The following is a 16,136-nucleotide window of genomic DNA, read 5'->3' on the forward strand; positions in this document are numbered from 1 at the left end:
TACGAAACTTTGGGAGATTATTTTTGAATGTATGTTCTTTGAAATTAGCTAAAATGAGCTTTTTCATTGTTTTCCCACATTATGCCTATTAGTATCTTAAAATGGAACGTTGCGACTTCCGACTCATTTCGCCAGAACGGGTCGCAATTGATTGCATCTCTGACTCCTGGTCTTCATTCATACCTGGTCCTTGAGTTTTAACTGTAAATTCCCCTACACAGGACTGGTTAGTACTTTGTTTTATTGGTTTTGTCTACATGTCTACAACATCAAAATAAAACAATTTAATTGAGAGGAAAACAATCATATGAAAAGATAAAAAAAAAAATAGTACCAATAGATCAAGACAGTGCAGTTATTCCAGTAGAGGAAATGTTAATATCAATGATGGACCTCCATTAACACAAGTACATCGTCACATGCATAAAGTCTACATAACATTAAAAAAATCAATGTTGTGATTTGGTTGGAGGTTGTTTGCACATTTACTTTACAAAGTTTGTTTTGTATGTATGTTGTTAACCTATATACAATATTGAAGTAGCAATGTGTAGAAGTTTGTACAGTGTATTTGCACTATGTGCACTATTCACTCTGTAGATTTAACCTTGGGTTGTTGGGGTTGTCGGGATTGTTTGACTGATATAGGAGGGTCGAAGCTTCATTTCAGTAAATGGGAGGGATGCGTCTTTGCCCTTCCAGTCTATCCACACCACACCCTAAGAGACAAGAAAAAAAGTCTCAGAAATCCGTGGATGGTTTGTGACTTAAGCCCTATTGGTGTCTCTATAATGGCTATAGTTTGATGCTCTTAACATTGTACTTTAAACCTAAGATGAACCTCTATTGTTTGAGCTACAGAAATGCTACTGTTTGCTGATGTAGTACCTTGTTGTCTGAGTAGGAGGCATAGAGGCCGTTGAGGTTTGCCTTGTAGCAATTTTTATACCACCAGCCTCCCAAGTAGGCCTTAGCACAGTGGATGCTAAGAGTGTTTGGGTCTTTGTCTTTGGTGGAGAACGGACGGCGGTTGTGATATTTCATGGAATCACCTGCAAAAATACAAAATATAGCTAGTGTGTCAGATTGTCTTTCTTAATACAAAAACTTTTTATTTTCACACAAAGTGTTATATTTTCTCTTACCAGCAGTGCCAAAGTACCCAGACAACTCGATTTCATAGTGCTTAGCCTCTGAGCTAATGTTGAAGTTGGTATAATGAGCAAAGGCTGTGTCATTTCCTGAACGCAGGTCAATCCGCAGGCTCATTGGTGTATGACTGGTGAGAGTGTGAAGGATGTCATTTCCTGTTGAGAGAGGGTGCAGAAATTTAATTCAAAGTCCCCGCAACTGTTAAACTGATATTCTTTAGGTGGGAACCTGAAATAGAAAATATTCTATATATATATTTTTTGGGTTTCTAAAAAAATAATACAATGACTGTGGAAAATCTCACCCAGCCAGAATTCCCCACTCAGGGAACCAAAGCCTTTAATGTAATCTCTCCAGCTCCTGAAGAAATCAGTAGATCCATCCATTCTCCTCTGGAAAACCTGCATTTGTAAAACAACAAAATCTTACTCTAATTCAAAAACCATATACTTAGCCACATATACTTCATTATATACATTACATATATTAAACCATATACTTAGTCACTTCACTTTTTAAACTTTTTTTTCACATATCAGTTCAGTTCACAAAAGGGGGGGGGTATGTTTAATACATAAATATGTATGTATTTATGTATTAAAATACATAAATACATACATAAGATCAGAACAATGCAAATGCATAAAAGCAACAGCATAATAAAAGTGCACAAAATGCAACTTTTGTCCTTCTTTGTGCAAAATGCATTAGAGCGACAATCTGAATGAAATAAAGTGTAACCATATATTTAAAATTTAAAATTTACTAAATTGCAACTTCATCATTACAAATGTTTACAGATATATTAAAATACATGTCATACAAGCTTCAATAGAAACATTAAAGTATATTTTAGTTTACTATAAATGGTTTTCTGTACATTTGACAGTGCACTTTAACTATTTAAAGCTTGCATATTACCGTAATTGAAATAATAATGAAATTACATATAAATGTAAATACACTCTTACTGTAAGTTCAAGTAATTGCATTTAATATAAATTTAATATCTGTTTTAATTTTATTTGAAACTATGCGTTTAAAAACATTCATACTTAAATATATTCTTTTAAATCACAGTATTTTAGTGTTTTATGATACGCTATCATGACACAAAATATAAAATCATGATCCAAACATAAAATATGTCATGCTTCAGTAACAGTTTCATGGGGAAAGCTGTGGGTGTATCAATCCAGGCTTTTGTTTCTTACTGTCCAGCCTCCTCCATCAGTCTCCATGTCACAGTAGACCCAGACTGGCTCTCCATCCTTCCCTTCAGGGTAAATCTCAGCCTCTCCTGACTCCTTCATCCCATTAACCTGTACCTCTGAGCAGTCTGTGGGGTATGGGTGCGGGAGCTGGGCTACAGCGCAAGAATAAAGAAAATCAAATCTATGAAAGATAGAACAACTAGGGGTGAAATCGAGTTAGTTACAAACAGAACATTACACACCAGTGGTAAATTCAGCAAAGACAAAACTGATGTACTGTCCATCTCTTTCTCCCTCTATTTTCACTGTATAGTTTGAAAAGGCTGCCAGTCCAGGCAGCTCATAACGCGTCACAGATGGATTTAAAATCACCTCCTGTTAATACAAAGCAGGGGGCAGTGAAAATTGTGGGAAGGCTGCTAAATTTGTCTCAGGTGCTATTGAATTATTGATATAATAACCTTGACTTCCTCGTTCAGTTGGTATGTGAGCCTATAACTTTTGAAAGCCACGCGGGGAGCCCTCCATGAAATCACAGCTGAGTGAAAGGTCACCTCATTGGTAGTCACGACCTGAAGTTTCACTCCTGGAAAACATACAGGCATGAAAAAAAAGAGGATAAAAACAAGATATGGCAGCTTCTGTAGAAAATATTGAACTAAAATGGTGAAAAAGTGGATTTTTATTAATAATCAGTTTTGTTCTGTTCATCACACAATTTTATCATACCAACTGTGACCATATAACAAGTAAAACTAAGGATGTCAGTTTATATTGCAGATTTGTGCATGTTATTAGGCCTATTGGTATTGAATTTCAATATTGACCATTTAGTTATTGTCAGTCTCAACAGTAAAATCTTTTTAAATGACTTTTATGTTACTTCTTGTGTCATTTAGTTTACTTGAGGGTAAGTAAACAGAATTGTGACAGTTTACAAACCACTTCCTGTTGTGAAGGTTGTGGAGACTGGGCTACTCTGGAGCCGATTGACTTGACTTTTGATTTTCACCATGTATAAAGAAGATCTGTGGAGTCCTCTGAGTTGATGCTCCACTGTACTGCCAGATAATGTCACTGTAATAGTCACATTAGGAGCTAGAAAGCAAAAAAAAACTTGAATAAGCAATGATGGTTTAGTGTAGAACCAGCCATTTAATAAGCCTGACTGCACTTACATTTTGTAGTTCCATAACTGAGTATATAGCTGTCCACTTTAGCTTGTGATGGTTTCCATACCAGCAGAGCTTTAGTGTCTGTGATGTTCACCACCTTTAGTTCAGTAGGAGAATCAGGCACTAGGATTTATAGAAATGTGAAAGAGACATCAGTGCCTCATCAGCAACCATAACATCAAGTGAAAAGAAACAAAAAACAGTAAGCATTCTTCACACCTGTTGTGATGGAGGCTGTGACTGGCTCGCTTTCGAGTGTCTCCAGAACTGAGCTCACAGTAATGTCATAGGTAGAGCCAGCAGAGAGCTTAGAAAGGAGAACATGGGACAGCTGGGAGTCAACAGACATGGAGCCACTCTCGCCTGCAGTAAAAAAAAAGGTAAAGCATTGTAAAATCATCAAAATCATCATGTATTGTGAGGTCATAAACATAAATAGTCATAGCAAAAAAGCAGGATAACTCAAAGACATTTACAGTACCAGTTACAATGTTGGTGTACGTGACTTTAAATTCTGCTACTATGCTTTTAGGCTTTGTCCATGATACTGAGAAGGAAGTCTGTGTTATATTGCTGAACATCAAGTCAGTGGGCGGTTCAGGGCCTGGAAAAAATGTCAAAAAGTCATAAAGCACAGTCAAAGAAAATCTCAAAGTTGGAGCAGTTTAAACTGAAGTCAATGACATTAAAAATATCAGCACAAATGTATGTTTTAGAGTTCTGAAACATTTATATTCATGCATATATATGCCATATTATCCAAGTAATCAATTGGTGCATTCAGTCTTAAAATGATTTAATGGTGAATTTTGAATATCACCATTCACCAATACAGTACACATCATTAATTTTAGCAGTGGAAAGTTAAGTTGACAGCCAAAGAAAATCTAAGGCTGTTTTGTGCTCCTGATGTCACTGAACTCATTCCTAGTATTTATGACTAAAATAGAGTAAGTGGGTCTTGCCAACATCAATATTTAAAATGCACAAGGTACTGTATTCCATGCATTCATTAGAGATTTAAGCATACTTAAGTGCTGCCAGCACACCGCAGGAGAGTAAATGCTCTTCACTGGTGTTTATTGCAGTGAACCAAAGCGGGTAGTATGGAAAACCTACCTGTGGATAATGTAAGGCGGTGAATTTTGGATCGTACGCCAAGACCAGAGCCAAACAAGGAAACCGAATACCGTGTTTGAGGTTGAAGGCCTTTGAAAAAATATGAGCGTGCTGTACCAGCAAGAACTTGGGAGAACTTTTTCACAGTCTTTCCTTCAGGTTTGCTACTTTGGACTTTAGTTGATGTTCTGTTTAAACTGGGCCTTTGGACATCTGTTACATTTACAGCCGCTGCTCCATCCTGAATTTTCTCAAAATCTTCATTTCCTCCTCTGATTTCCCTTCTTGATATAGTGAAGTTCTTGAACATGTCTCGAGGAGCTTCCCAAGACATAATGAACCCGGTAGAAGTGATATTATGAACCTCAACTGATCCAATGACCGATAATCTGCTGATAGTTTTGTTTAAATGCTTTGTATGAGTTTTCGATTCAAAACCTGTCCCATTTACATGCTTATCAGACTTCTTCCCTGCTCGGAGAGTTGTTGTTACATTGCTGTGCAATAGCTTCTTGTCTTTTCCAGCAGATGTAACATTAATAGTCTTGCTTTCTTTTGCTTGATCACCTACAGTTCTGATAGTGACTTTTGTCTTGGACACAGTTGAATTAGATGATTCTTTGGTGCCTTTAAACACATTCTCTAAAACTTTGGAGGTTCCATTAACCTTCTTTCCAGATCTCTGAGTCGCGTTCTGATAGACAGGCTCATCTTTAAGATGATTTTTCTTGGACTTGTCAGTGAGATCAGTTTGTGATTGTTTGTCAAAATCTAGTTTTATGATTGTTGTTTTGCCTTTTTTTGCTTGCTCTTGACGTCTTCTACCTTCATGGTTTAGCAGAACTTGCCCAATAGTCTTAATAACCTTGTCTCTCTTTGTGGTGTTGGACTGGGTTTTACCTGGAGACACGGTTGGACTTGGCTTCACTGTTGACTTGGCTGTGGTGTTTGTCTTTGGGTCATTTGTGTCTGTCTTCATGAATATGGTCTTGTCTGGCTTTGTCTTCACAGGTTTTGTATTGGGTTTGATAATGGGGATCTTCATAGCCACTGTTTCAACAGTTACTGTGATCTTCTTGTCAACAGCTGGGGAAATATAGAGAGAGACTTAAATGCATTCTCAATAGAATAGTTCAGCCCAAAATAATCATTTAAAAAGCTTATCACCCAAACACAGCAAACACACCCTTGCCTTCATTGCTCTGTTCCCAAATTCACAAACATGCTGTGCAACAAAGGCAACAACGAACACAAGTATGGATTAATCAGTCCTATTACTGTAGCTAATATTAAAACAGCATATCTTGGTTCTGTGAAACATCCCAAAACCAAAGTTACTCAGGTGTCTGAGTAACTTCATGCTCACGTCTCTTCAGCGCTGGAAAGATTTTCCAATTTTAACTTATTGTAACACTTCTTTTTCCAGGTATATTTCTCTGACCAGAGTGCTGTGGTGCTCAGTCTGATCAGTCCAATCTACTTTGTTTTTTCCCTGTTTACAGCCAGGATACAATTCTTTTTTTTTTTTTTCAACACACACACACACACACAACAAACCGCTAAGAAATATTCACAAAATTATTGATTTGAATTTTCAACAGTGTTTCTCAGAAATCGCCTACTGCTCACCATTTACCTTTAAGCTCTAAAATTATAAAAAGCACCATTAAAGTAGATCATCTTACATGCAAATTTACATCTGTTTCTCAAAATAAGACTTAAAAAGACTAGGAATAGTGTATAGGTCATACGAACTACTTTTATGATACTTTTGTGGTGCTTTTTTAATCTTTGGAGTTCGACAGCCCCTCGTCACAATTCAATTTCATTGTATGAAAAACAGCAGCATGGACATTCTGATCAAATTCTCCTTTTATGCTCTATGAAAGAAAATCATATTGGAACAACATTTCCATGAGTAAATTATGATTACCAGATTTTCATTTTGTAGTGAACCATTCCAATTAACATTTAAAGTTTAACAGTATTGTACTCTCATATGCCTTACTTACCCTTACTGCAGTCTAGGCCTGTATAACCAGTCTGACACGCACACTTTCCCTTCACACAATTCCCTTTTTTGTTGCAGTTAGAGGGGCAGGTTTTGCCACTGCAGTCTGGGCCACTAAAGCCCTGGAAACAAACACACTTTCCATCTTCACACTTGCCCTGACCACTACAGTTTTTAGGGCATTGCTCTCCTGAGCACTGAACACCTGAAGATAGATGATACAGTGTGTGAATTATAACCCTTTGAACAGTTTTATAGCCAGTTTTGATTGCTAATGCTTGTTTTACCATTTAGCAGTGCCATTGTTATGATTAACTAAAACTTTTAGATCTTTATTAGTGCATAACTTTACTTACACATTTTTTTAATCGCTGCCATCTCCTTCTCAAGAAACTCAACTCTGTCCCTCAGTGTGGCCATCTCAGTTTCACAGCTTCCTGTGCAGGCTCCTTGAACCAGGTTGATGTGATGAGTCATTACCAGAGGAGATCCAGGATTCAAACTGAGCTCCGTTTCTCGTACTTTGGTTACGTTACCTGAGTCTGTCTGAGACTCCTGAGGAACGCAACCCTCAGTGATGACTACTTTAACTGGTGTACTCTCTGCGGGTTTGTCTTTAGTTGGATTCTGGACTCTATCGACCACAGGTTTGGTGGTAGATGCAACAGCCCGATTGACATTGCTAATTTCTGAGGAAGTAGATTGAGTTTTAGTTTTCGTTTTGGTGTTTAATGATGTAGTTACTGGTTTTGACCCAGTAACATTAATAGTTTGGGGTGTTGACTTGACAGTAGAATTTTTCGTCCTGCTAAGTGTACTGTCAACATCTGGCTTTGTGGTGGATGTGAGAGTGTGATTAGCACTGCTAATTTTTGAAGAAGTAGACTGAGTTTGGTTTATCGTTTTGGTGTTTAATGATGCAGTTAATGTCTTCAGTGGATTAACATTAATATTTTTGGATATTGATTTTACAGTAAAATTTTTCTTCTTGCTAAATGTGCTTTCAGCCACATCAAGCTTTGAGGTAGATGGGAGAGTCTGATTGATACTACTAGTTTCTGAGGAAGTTGGATGAGTCTGGTTTTTCATTTTGGTACTCACTAATGTAGTTAGCTTGGGAATATTATGACTAATAGTTTGAGTCGTTAACTTGGAAGTAGAATTTTTCTTCTGGCTAACTGTGCCTTGAAGAGAAGGCCCAGGTTTCTGGACATCTACAACAGGCTTTGATGTGGATAAGAGAGTCTGACCAACGCGACTAGGTTTTGACGAAGCAGAATAAGTTTGATTTATCATTTTGCCGTTTACTGACTTTGAAGCATTAACATGAATAGTGTGGTCTACTGACTTGGTACTAGTATTTTTCTTCACGTTTTCTGTTGCTGGAAGAGAAGACACAGGTTTCTGGACAACATCTACAGCAGGCTTCAAGGAGGATAGAAGAGTCTGATCAGTGGTACTATTTTTTGAGGAAGTAGATTGAGTTTGGTCTTTCATTTTGGTCTTTTGTAATGTAGTTACTGGTTTCTCAGCATTAACATTAACACTATTGACTGTTGACTTAGTAGTAGAATTTTTCTTCTCACCAACTGTGTTTTGTTCACTTTGCACAGGTTTCTGGGTGGTTTCCACATCAGGCTTTGTAGATGATGGAAGAGCCTGATTCACTCTACTAGCTGTTGAGGAAGTAGATTGAGTTTGGTCTTTCATTTTGGTCTTTAATAATGTAGTTATTGGTTTCTCAGCATTAACATTAACACTATCGACTGTTGACTTGGTAGTAGAATTTTTCTTCTCACTAACTGTGTTTTGTACACTTTGCACAGGCTTGTGAATGGTGTCTACATCAGGCTTTGTAGATGATGAGAGAGTCTGATTCACTCTACTAGTTTTTGAGGAAATAGGTTGAGTTTGGTCTTTCATTTTGGTCTTTAATAATGTAGTCGCAACTTTAATAGTTTGGGCTGTTGACTTAAAAGTGAAATTTTTCTTCTCACTAAGTGGGTCCTGAAGAGAAGGCACATGTTTCTGAATGATGTCTTGATGCTGATTAACATTGCTAATTTTTGAGGAAGTAGATTGAGTCTGGTTTTTCGTTTTGGTGTTTAATAATGTAGCCACTTTCTTTGACACATTAAAATGAATAGTTTGGACCGTTGACCTCACAGTAGAATTTTTCTTCTCGCTAATTATGATTTCATCAGCAACCAGCTTTGTAGTAGATGGAAGAGTTTGATTGACGCTGCTCTTTTTTGAGGAACTGGTATGAGTCTGGTTTTTCAGCTTGGTATTTAATACTATAGTTCCTAACTTTGGAAGATTAAGACTAGCTGTGTGGGCTGTTGTTTTGGCAGTATAATTTTTCTTTTCATTAAGTTTGCCTGGAAGAGCAGGCCCAGAATTCTGGACAGCATCTACAGTAGGTTTTGTAGTGGATGAAAGAGTCTGACTAATGCTGCTAGTTTTTGAGGATGTAGATTGACTTTGGTTTTTCGTTTTGGCGTTTGATAATGTGGTTACTGGTTTCTGAACATTTAGATTAATGGTGTTCACCTTTGATTTAGTAGTAGAATTTTTATTTTCACTAAGTGTGTCTTGAATAGAAGGCACAGGTTTCTGGACACCAACCACAACAGGCTTTGGTGTGGAAGGAAGAGTCTGATTGGTGCTTTTCTGGATTTTCACTTTGGTGGTTAATGTTGTGGTTACTAGCTTGGGAACATTGTGGCTAATAGTGTGGTCCTTAGATTTGGTAGTGCCATTTTTATTCTCGCTAAGTGTGCCTTGAGAAAGCACAGGATTTAGGATGAGGAGAAAAACTATTGAGATTAACATTTTATGCTGGATTAAGGTGTCTTTCATACAAATAAATGGTTTGAACTGATTATATAAAGCCTAAACTGCAAATTTTTGATATTTATTTTCCTCAACTATGTTACAGGTATTTGTGATGTAATGGATGTGTTCCCTGAAAAGAGAAAAGCTGAGTTAGTTTGCCTTTGCATGCAGTTGTATTCACACATACATTCATTCATTCATTGCTCAAATTTGTGTAAATAAAACACATGCATGTCAGGCTAAGATGAGTCGGACTGGCTGAGCTCAAGACTGCATTTTTGGAAAAAGCTCTTAAACCTCTATCAGCGGAGGGACTGTACCGCAGCAACAGAGCCGTACTGTCCTCCTCTCATAGGGACTGTATGTCTTTGACTCAGCTCTTACATAATCTTTACTTAGGCCAACTGAAAACTGCCAGGGCCAGTTTCCAGTTTAAAGAAAAATACTCCAGTCTATTTAAGCGCTCACCACAGAAGCATCCAAAAAATTCTTTAATAATCAGAGATGAAGTAAAACTTACACAAAGACTGTTTAGACTGGCCTAAAAATCATAGTTATAATTTTTTTTTTTATTATTGAAAACTGATCAACTTTATATTTAAACTTTTTAAATGATAAACATTTGTAAGATGATACATAATAAACTTATTATTAATGGCATACATAAATATGAATAAATATACACAATGATCCTTAATTTACATTTTTATTATTTAATTCTTGTCTAACATTTACAATTCTTAACATCCACAAATCTTAATCTGACCATTATTTTACAATACAAAACATCCAGCCCACTTAAAACAAATGTAATTCTTACTGCCAATTATTGATTATGGCAATGAACACAATGATTATAATAATGTGTAATAGAATGTGTCTTACCTGTGTTTGGAGCTGCTTCTGTCCTTCTCAGTGTTGTATGAAGCTCCTTCCATCAGCTTTGAGAACCTCCTGTGACTGATTGAGATTAATGGAGAAAGAGAGACAGTGAACAGGAGCTCCACTAGCCAAAGGACCCGGGGCAATCAAATCTCTTACTTAAAGTTTTTCCATACTCCGCCTCCTTTCCAATTTACATTGAGCATATTTCCTGCTACTGAAAACACTATGGGTGTTTTCTCCTGGTAAGAAATTCCCTAATCATTTAACAGACTTACAGAGTTTATTAATCTATCGATTAGCACCTTTCTGTTTATCAGTTATTGCTTGATTTTTACCTGTTTTTACCAATATAATGGCAAATGTCAAACATTAAAACATGTATAATGTGGCATCTGTTTTTACATGTTACAACCACCATGCTGATTAAAGGGACAGTTTAACCAAACATCCTGTTGTAATCAGGTTTCCGGTTTGTAATAACTGTAGCATCAAACTATAATGTTTTAAATAGCAAGTTTTACACTTTAATCACTTTTAACACAAATTTACCATTTAATTTGATTTTCTCTTTATTTGATCAAAGTTATGACATTAGATTCTACTTCACCTGATCTCAGACCATAATTTACTACTTCATATAGATTAGAATATATGCAACATGTAAGAAAATCTGAAATATAAATATATCTTTAAGAAACATTACTAAAATTTTATAATATTTTTGTGTGACTTGTTTTTGTAAACTTCTAATATTTATAAAACATATATTGATTAAAAACTGTGAATATAAAGTCAGGTCTTTTCATATTGCCACTGCAGTGGGTTCATTAACATCACACAGGTTTTTATTTTATTTTATAATTTTCTTCAATTTAAGCAGATCCTATTAGTAAGGATTTTTTATTTTTATTTTTTATTTTTTTACCTGACAGTGTTGTACTCATATTACATGTTGGACAGATTTATCTAAAATAACTCCATAAACACTTATTTTGACCTTTTCCACTTATTTTGTACTTTTCTTTTCTAGCACCTGATGAGAGTTTGAGTGTGAAAATCCTCTAGTGGAGCACAGAGAGTGTTTGTAGTGTCAGCTGATGGGAAATGATGGGTGGCCACTGCTCACTAGCGCCCCCGCTAATATGATATTTATATCACGCTAAAGCAGGCCCACATCAGAGACCACAGTTCTGTTGCTGACCTGACCTTACCCTCTTAGTCAAAGCAGTGCCAAGCCTTGAGCTGTATACACACCTAACAAAACAACCATCTACTGACAAGCATTTCTGGGAATTCATGAGACAAAAATCACATTATACAGTATAGAGTATTGTTCACTTGTTTCTGTGGAAAACTTTCTATCTACCACTATCTAAACAAAACACTTTAATCCGGTTATATTTGCATTTGCTTGTAATTAATAGACTACGTTTGCTGTTTATGAGAAATGGCTTCATAAAATAACTAACTAAATACCTGTGTTGACTAATCCATTTAAATGCACACAAATTATTTAAAAAAGCTCAGTATTGTACACGAATAACACAGATGCTTTGATGCCATTAACGGTGCAAATATTTACTCTCTAAGTCAGTAATTGGTATTTTAGAACAAGCTTCATGGTATAAGCAGTTCCATGGTTGATTGTCCATCTACTTTGTCCCAAAAACAGCTTGACCATCTTAAGCTGGTATAACCAACCAGGTGGTAGTCGATTTGTTGCTTGTCCAAGATGGTCTACCAGCTAATGACCAGCTTGCACCTAATAGAAACCAGCTACCATGTTCCAAAAACCAGCGTGACCACCTACATTTTTTTTTTTTTTGATCCAATGATGGTCCATCTGCTAATGACCAGCTAGAAACCAGCTTTAATGTTCCAAAAACCAGCATGACCACCTTTACCTATTTTTTTTTTTTGATCCAACGTTGGTCTGCCTGCTAATGAACAGCTAGAAACCAGCTGCAATGTCCCAAAAACCAGGTTGACCACCTTCACCTGTTTTTGTTTCTTTGGTCTATGATGATCTACCAGCTAATGACCAGCTTAAACCAGCTAGAAACTAGCACTATGTTCCAAAATCCAGCTTGATCACCGGCTAAGGTCAAGAAGCAGACAGACTAGCTAAACCGACTGTCTGCTAGATGCCTCATGTCACAGAAGTCAGTTAATTCTCAGTACATAGAGACTCCTTCACCTAGATATCACACTATAGAGATTGTATTATTTGTTTATAATACAGATAAACAAATGATAAAGCTTGGCTTATTGAATATTAGATCCCTTTCTACAAAAGCACTTTTTGTAAATGATATGATCACTGAAAACCTGGCTAAAACCAGATGATTACATTACTTTAAGCGAGTCTACCCCCCAAGATTACTGTTAAAACATGAACCGCGTCCAAAAGGTAAAGGAGGAGGTGTTGCTACAATTTATAGCAATATTTTCAGTATTTCTCAGAGGTCGGTCAAGTATAATTCGTTCGAAGTAATGGTGTTTCATATAACGTTATCGAAAGAAACAAGTGTTAATGATAAATCCCCTGTGATGTTTGTACTGGCTACTGTATACAGGCCACCAGGGCACCATACAGACTTTATTAAAGAATTTGCTGATTTTCTATCGGAGTTAGTGCTGGCGGCAGATAAAATCCTAATTGTTGGTGATTTTAATATCCATGTTGATAATGAAAAAGATTCATTGGGATCAGCATTTATAGACATTCTAAACTCTATTTGTGTTAAACAACACGTGTCAGGATCCACTCATTGTCGAAATCATACTCTAGATTTAATACTGTCACATGGAATTGATGTCAGTGGCATTGAAATTTTGCAGCAGAGTGATGATATCTCAGATCATTATCTAGTTTTGTGTATATTCCATATAGCTAAAGCTGTAAAGCCAACTCCTTGTAACAAATATGGTATAACTATCACTTCTACCACAAAAGACTGCTTTATAAATAATCTTCCTGACTTCTCTCAGTTCCTCAGCATATCCAATAGCTCAGAACAACTTGATGATGTAACAGAAACTATGGACTCTCTCTTTTCTAGCACTTTAGATACGGTTGCTCCTTTACGCTTAAGGAAGATGAAGGAAAAGAGTCCAACACTGTGGTATAATGAGCACACTCGGGCCCTAAAGAGAGCAGCCTGGAAAATGGAGCGCAACAGGAGAAAAACAAAATTAGAGGTATTTCGTATTGCTTGTCGGGAAAATACTCTCTCCTACGGGAAAGCCTTAAAAACTGCTAGATCTGCTTACTTTACGTCTCTTTTAGAAGAAAACAAACACAACCCCAAGTATTTATTCAACACAGTGGCTAAATTAACAAAAAATATAACATCAGCAGGTGCAGACATTACCCAGCAGCACAGTAGTAATAACTACTTTACTTCCAAGATCGAAACTATTAGAGATAAAATTGTAACCATGCAGCTGTCAGCCACAGTAGTACGCTATAGATCCCCTGAGGAACAATTCCACTCATTCTCTTCTATTGAAAATGAAGAATTGTATAAACTTGTTAAATCAGTAAGTAATAGATCCTCTTCTGAATATTATTAACTCATCATTGTCATTAGGATATGTCCAAAAAACCTTCTAACTGGCTGTTATTAAGCCTCTCATTAAAAAAACACAACTTGACCCCAAAGAATTAATTAATTACAGTTCGATCTCGAATCTCCCTTTTCTGTCAAAGATATTAGAAAAGGTAGTATCATCACATCTATGTTCCTTCTTAGAAAAAAATTATATATGTGAGGATTTCCAGTCAGGTTTTAGACCATATCATAGTACTGAGACTGTTCTCATTAGAGTTACAAACGGCCTGCTTTTATCATCTGATCGTGGTTGTATCTCTCTATTAGTGCTACTGGATCTTAGTGCCGTGTTTCACACTATCGAACACAACATTCTTTTAAATATACTAGAAAATTTTGTTGGCATTAGAGGAAGTGCACTGGCATGGTTCAAATCGTACTTATCTGACCGCCATCAATTCGTGGCAGTAAATGAAGAGGTATCATATCAATTACAAGTGCAGTATGGAGTACCTCAAGGCTCAGTACTAGGCCCCTTACTTTTCACGCTTTACATGTTACCCTTGGGAGATATCATTAGGAAACATGGTGTTAGCTTTCACTGTTATGCTGATGATACTCAGCTCTATATTTCTTCGCGACCTGATGAAACGTACCAATTTGAAAATCTAACGGAATGTATAGTTGATATCAAAAACTGGATGACTAGCAATTTCTTACTACTAAATTCTGAAAAAACAGAGGTGTTAATTATTGGACCAAAAACTTTTGCATGTAATAACCTAGATCACTGTCTAATACTTGATGGCTGCTCTGTAAATTCTTCGTCATCAGTTAGGAACCTAGGTGTACTTTTTGATAGCAGTCTTTCTTTCGAAAAACATGTTTCTAGCATTTGTAAAACTGCATTTTCCCATCTTAAAAATATATCTAAATTACGACCTATGCTCTCAGTGTCAAATGCAGAAACATTAATTCATGCGTTCATGACCTCGAGGCTAGATTATTGTAATGCTTTATTGGGTGGTTGCTCTGCACATTTAATAAACAAACTCCAGCTGGTTCAAAATGCAACAGCTAGAGTTCTTACGAGAACCAGGAAGTATGACCACCTTAGCCCGGTTCTGTCAACACTGCACTGGCTCCCTGTTAAACATTGTATACATTTTAAGATCTTGCTAATTACCTATAAGGCCCTGAATGGTTTGGCACCTCAGTATTTGAGTGAGCTCTTATCACACTGTAGTCCTTCACGTCTGCTGCGATCTCAAAACTCTGGCCATTTGATAAAACCTAGAATATCAAAATCAACTGCGGGCGGTAGATCGTTTTCCTATTTAGCGCCCAAACTCTGGAACAATCTACCTAACACTGTTCAGGAAGCAGACACACTCTGTCAGTTTAAATCTAGATTAAAGACCCATCTCTTTATGATTAAAGACCCACCTGGCTTACACTTAATACACTATCGCATTTCTATAATTCAAATCCGTTAAAGGATTGTATCCAGGTCAGATGGTCACTACAGCCACCCGGATCCAGTCCGTATCCAGATCAGATGGTGGATCAGCACCTAGAGATGACTTCTATAGACTCTGGTTTAGCCTAGATTTAAACTGCTGATTTTATCTGGCCAGAGGAGAATGACACTATTTCGACACACTATTTCCCCATCTAAATACTGTAAATCTGATATAAAGCCACCCAGCTTTATATCAAGCTGATGTAAAGCTGCTTTGACACAATTTGCATTGTTAAAAGCGCTATACAAATAATAGTGACTTGACTTGATCTACCAGCTAATGACAAGCTTAAACCAGCTAGAAACTAGCTTGATCACCTAAAAATTACACGACCAGCTGGTAGCTGGTTTATTACTGTTCTAAATTTGTTGGCCTCTTAGACCATCTAGAAACCAGCTAGCTACCATGTTCTAAAAACGATGGGTTACTTAACGTAAACCCGGGCTCTTTGATAACTTCGCTCGGTGTTTCACTATGGGAATCGCTTTGGGCGTGACCAACTGCGGAAGCTCCTATGACACCACGTCTGTCTTTGACAAACATGCCAAAGTCCCCTTCCAAAGTCATAGAGAGATTTCTTCCCGTACCCGTGCAAGGAGGGAAGTGCTGGTGAAACACCTCACTCTGTTATCAAAGAACCTGGGTTTACGTTAAGTAACCCATCG

The 16,136-nt window shown here is 36.9% G+C and overlaps 1 protein-coding gene across 1 annotated transcript; it reads right to left on the bottom strand.

Annotated features, from left to right (window-relative positions):
• Window positions 1–240: 240 nt before the first annotated feature.
• tnxba (tenascin XBa) lies at window positions 241–8,594 on the bottom strand. Its single transcript, XM_058747964.1, has 15 exons — window positions 8,258–8,594; window positions 7,028–7,360; window positions 6,673–6,876; window positions 4,661–5,746; window positions 4,023–4,145; window positions 3,761–3,904; window positions 3,545–3,664; window positions 3,309–3,464; window positions 2,828–2,952; window positions 2,609–2,741; window positions 2,367–2,518; window positions 1,457–1,553; window positions 1,146–1,307; window positions 889–1,052; window positions 241–719 (listed from the first exon to the last, which is right to left on the bottom strand). The coding sequence occupies exons 1-15, from the start codon at window positions 8,592–8,594 to the stop codon at window positions 603–605; spliced, it is 3,453 nt and encodes a 1,150-aa protein (XP_058603947.1). The 3' UTR covers window positions 241–602.
• Between the last annotated feature and the right edge of the window lie 7,542 nt (window positions 8,595–16,136).

Source organism: Onychostoma macrolepis, chromosome 16 (genome assembly GCF_012432095.1).
Source record: "Onychostoma macrolepis isolate SWU-2019 chromosome 16, ASM1243209v1, whole genome shotgun sequence".
In the NCBI taxonomy this organism is placed as follows: Eukaryota; Metazoa; Chordata; class Actinopteri; order Cypriniformes; family Cyprinidae; genus Onychostoma; species Onychostoma macrolepis.

Excerpts from the sequence above, each read along its gene's own strand:
- tnxba (XM_058747964.1), bottom strand. The coding sequence starts at position 8,594 with ATGAAAGACCAAACTCAACCTATTTCCTCAAAAACTAGTAGAGTGAAT. Across the intron at positions 3,665-3,760 it reads CACAGCCTCCATCACAACAG|TGCCTGATTCTCCTACTGAA; the intron begins GTGTGAAGAATG and ends TATAAATCCTAG. Across the intron at positions 2,519-2,608 it reads CTTTGCTGAATTTACCACTG|CCCAGCTCCCGCACCCATAC; the intron begins GTGTGTAATGTT and ends CTTGCGCTGTAG.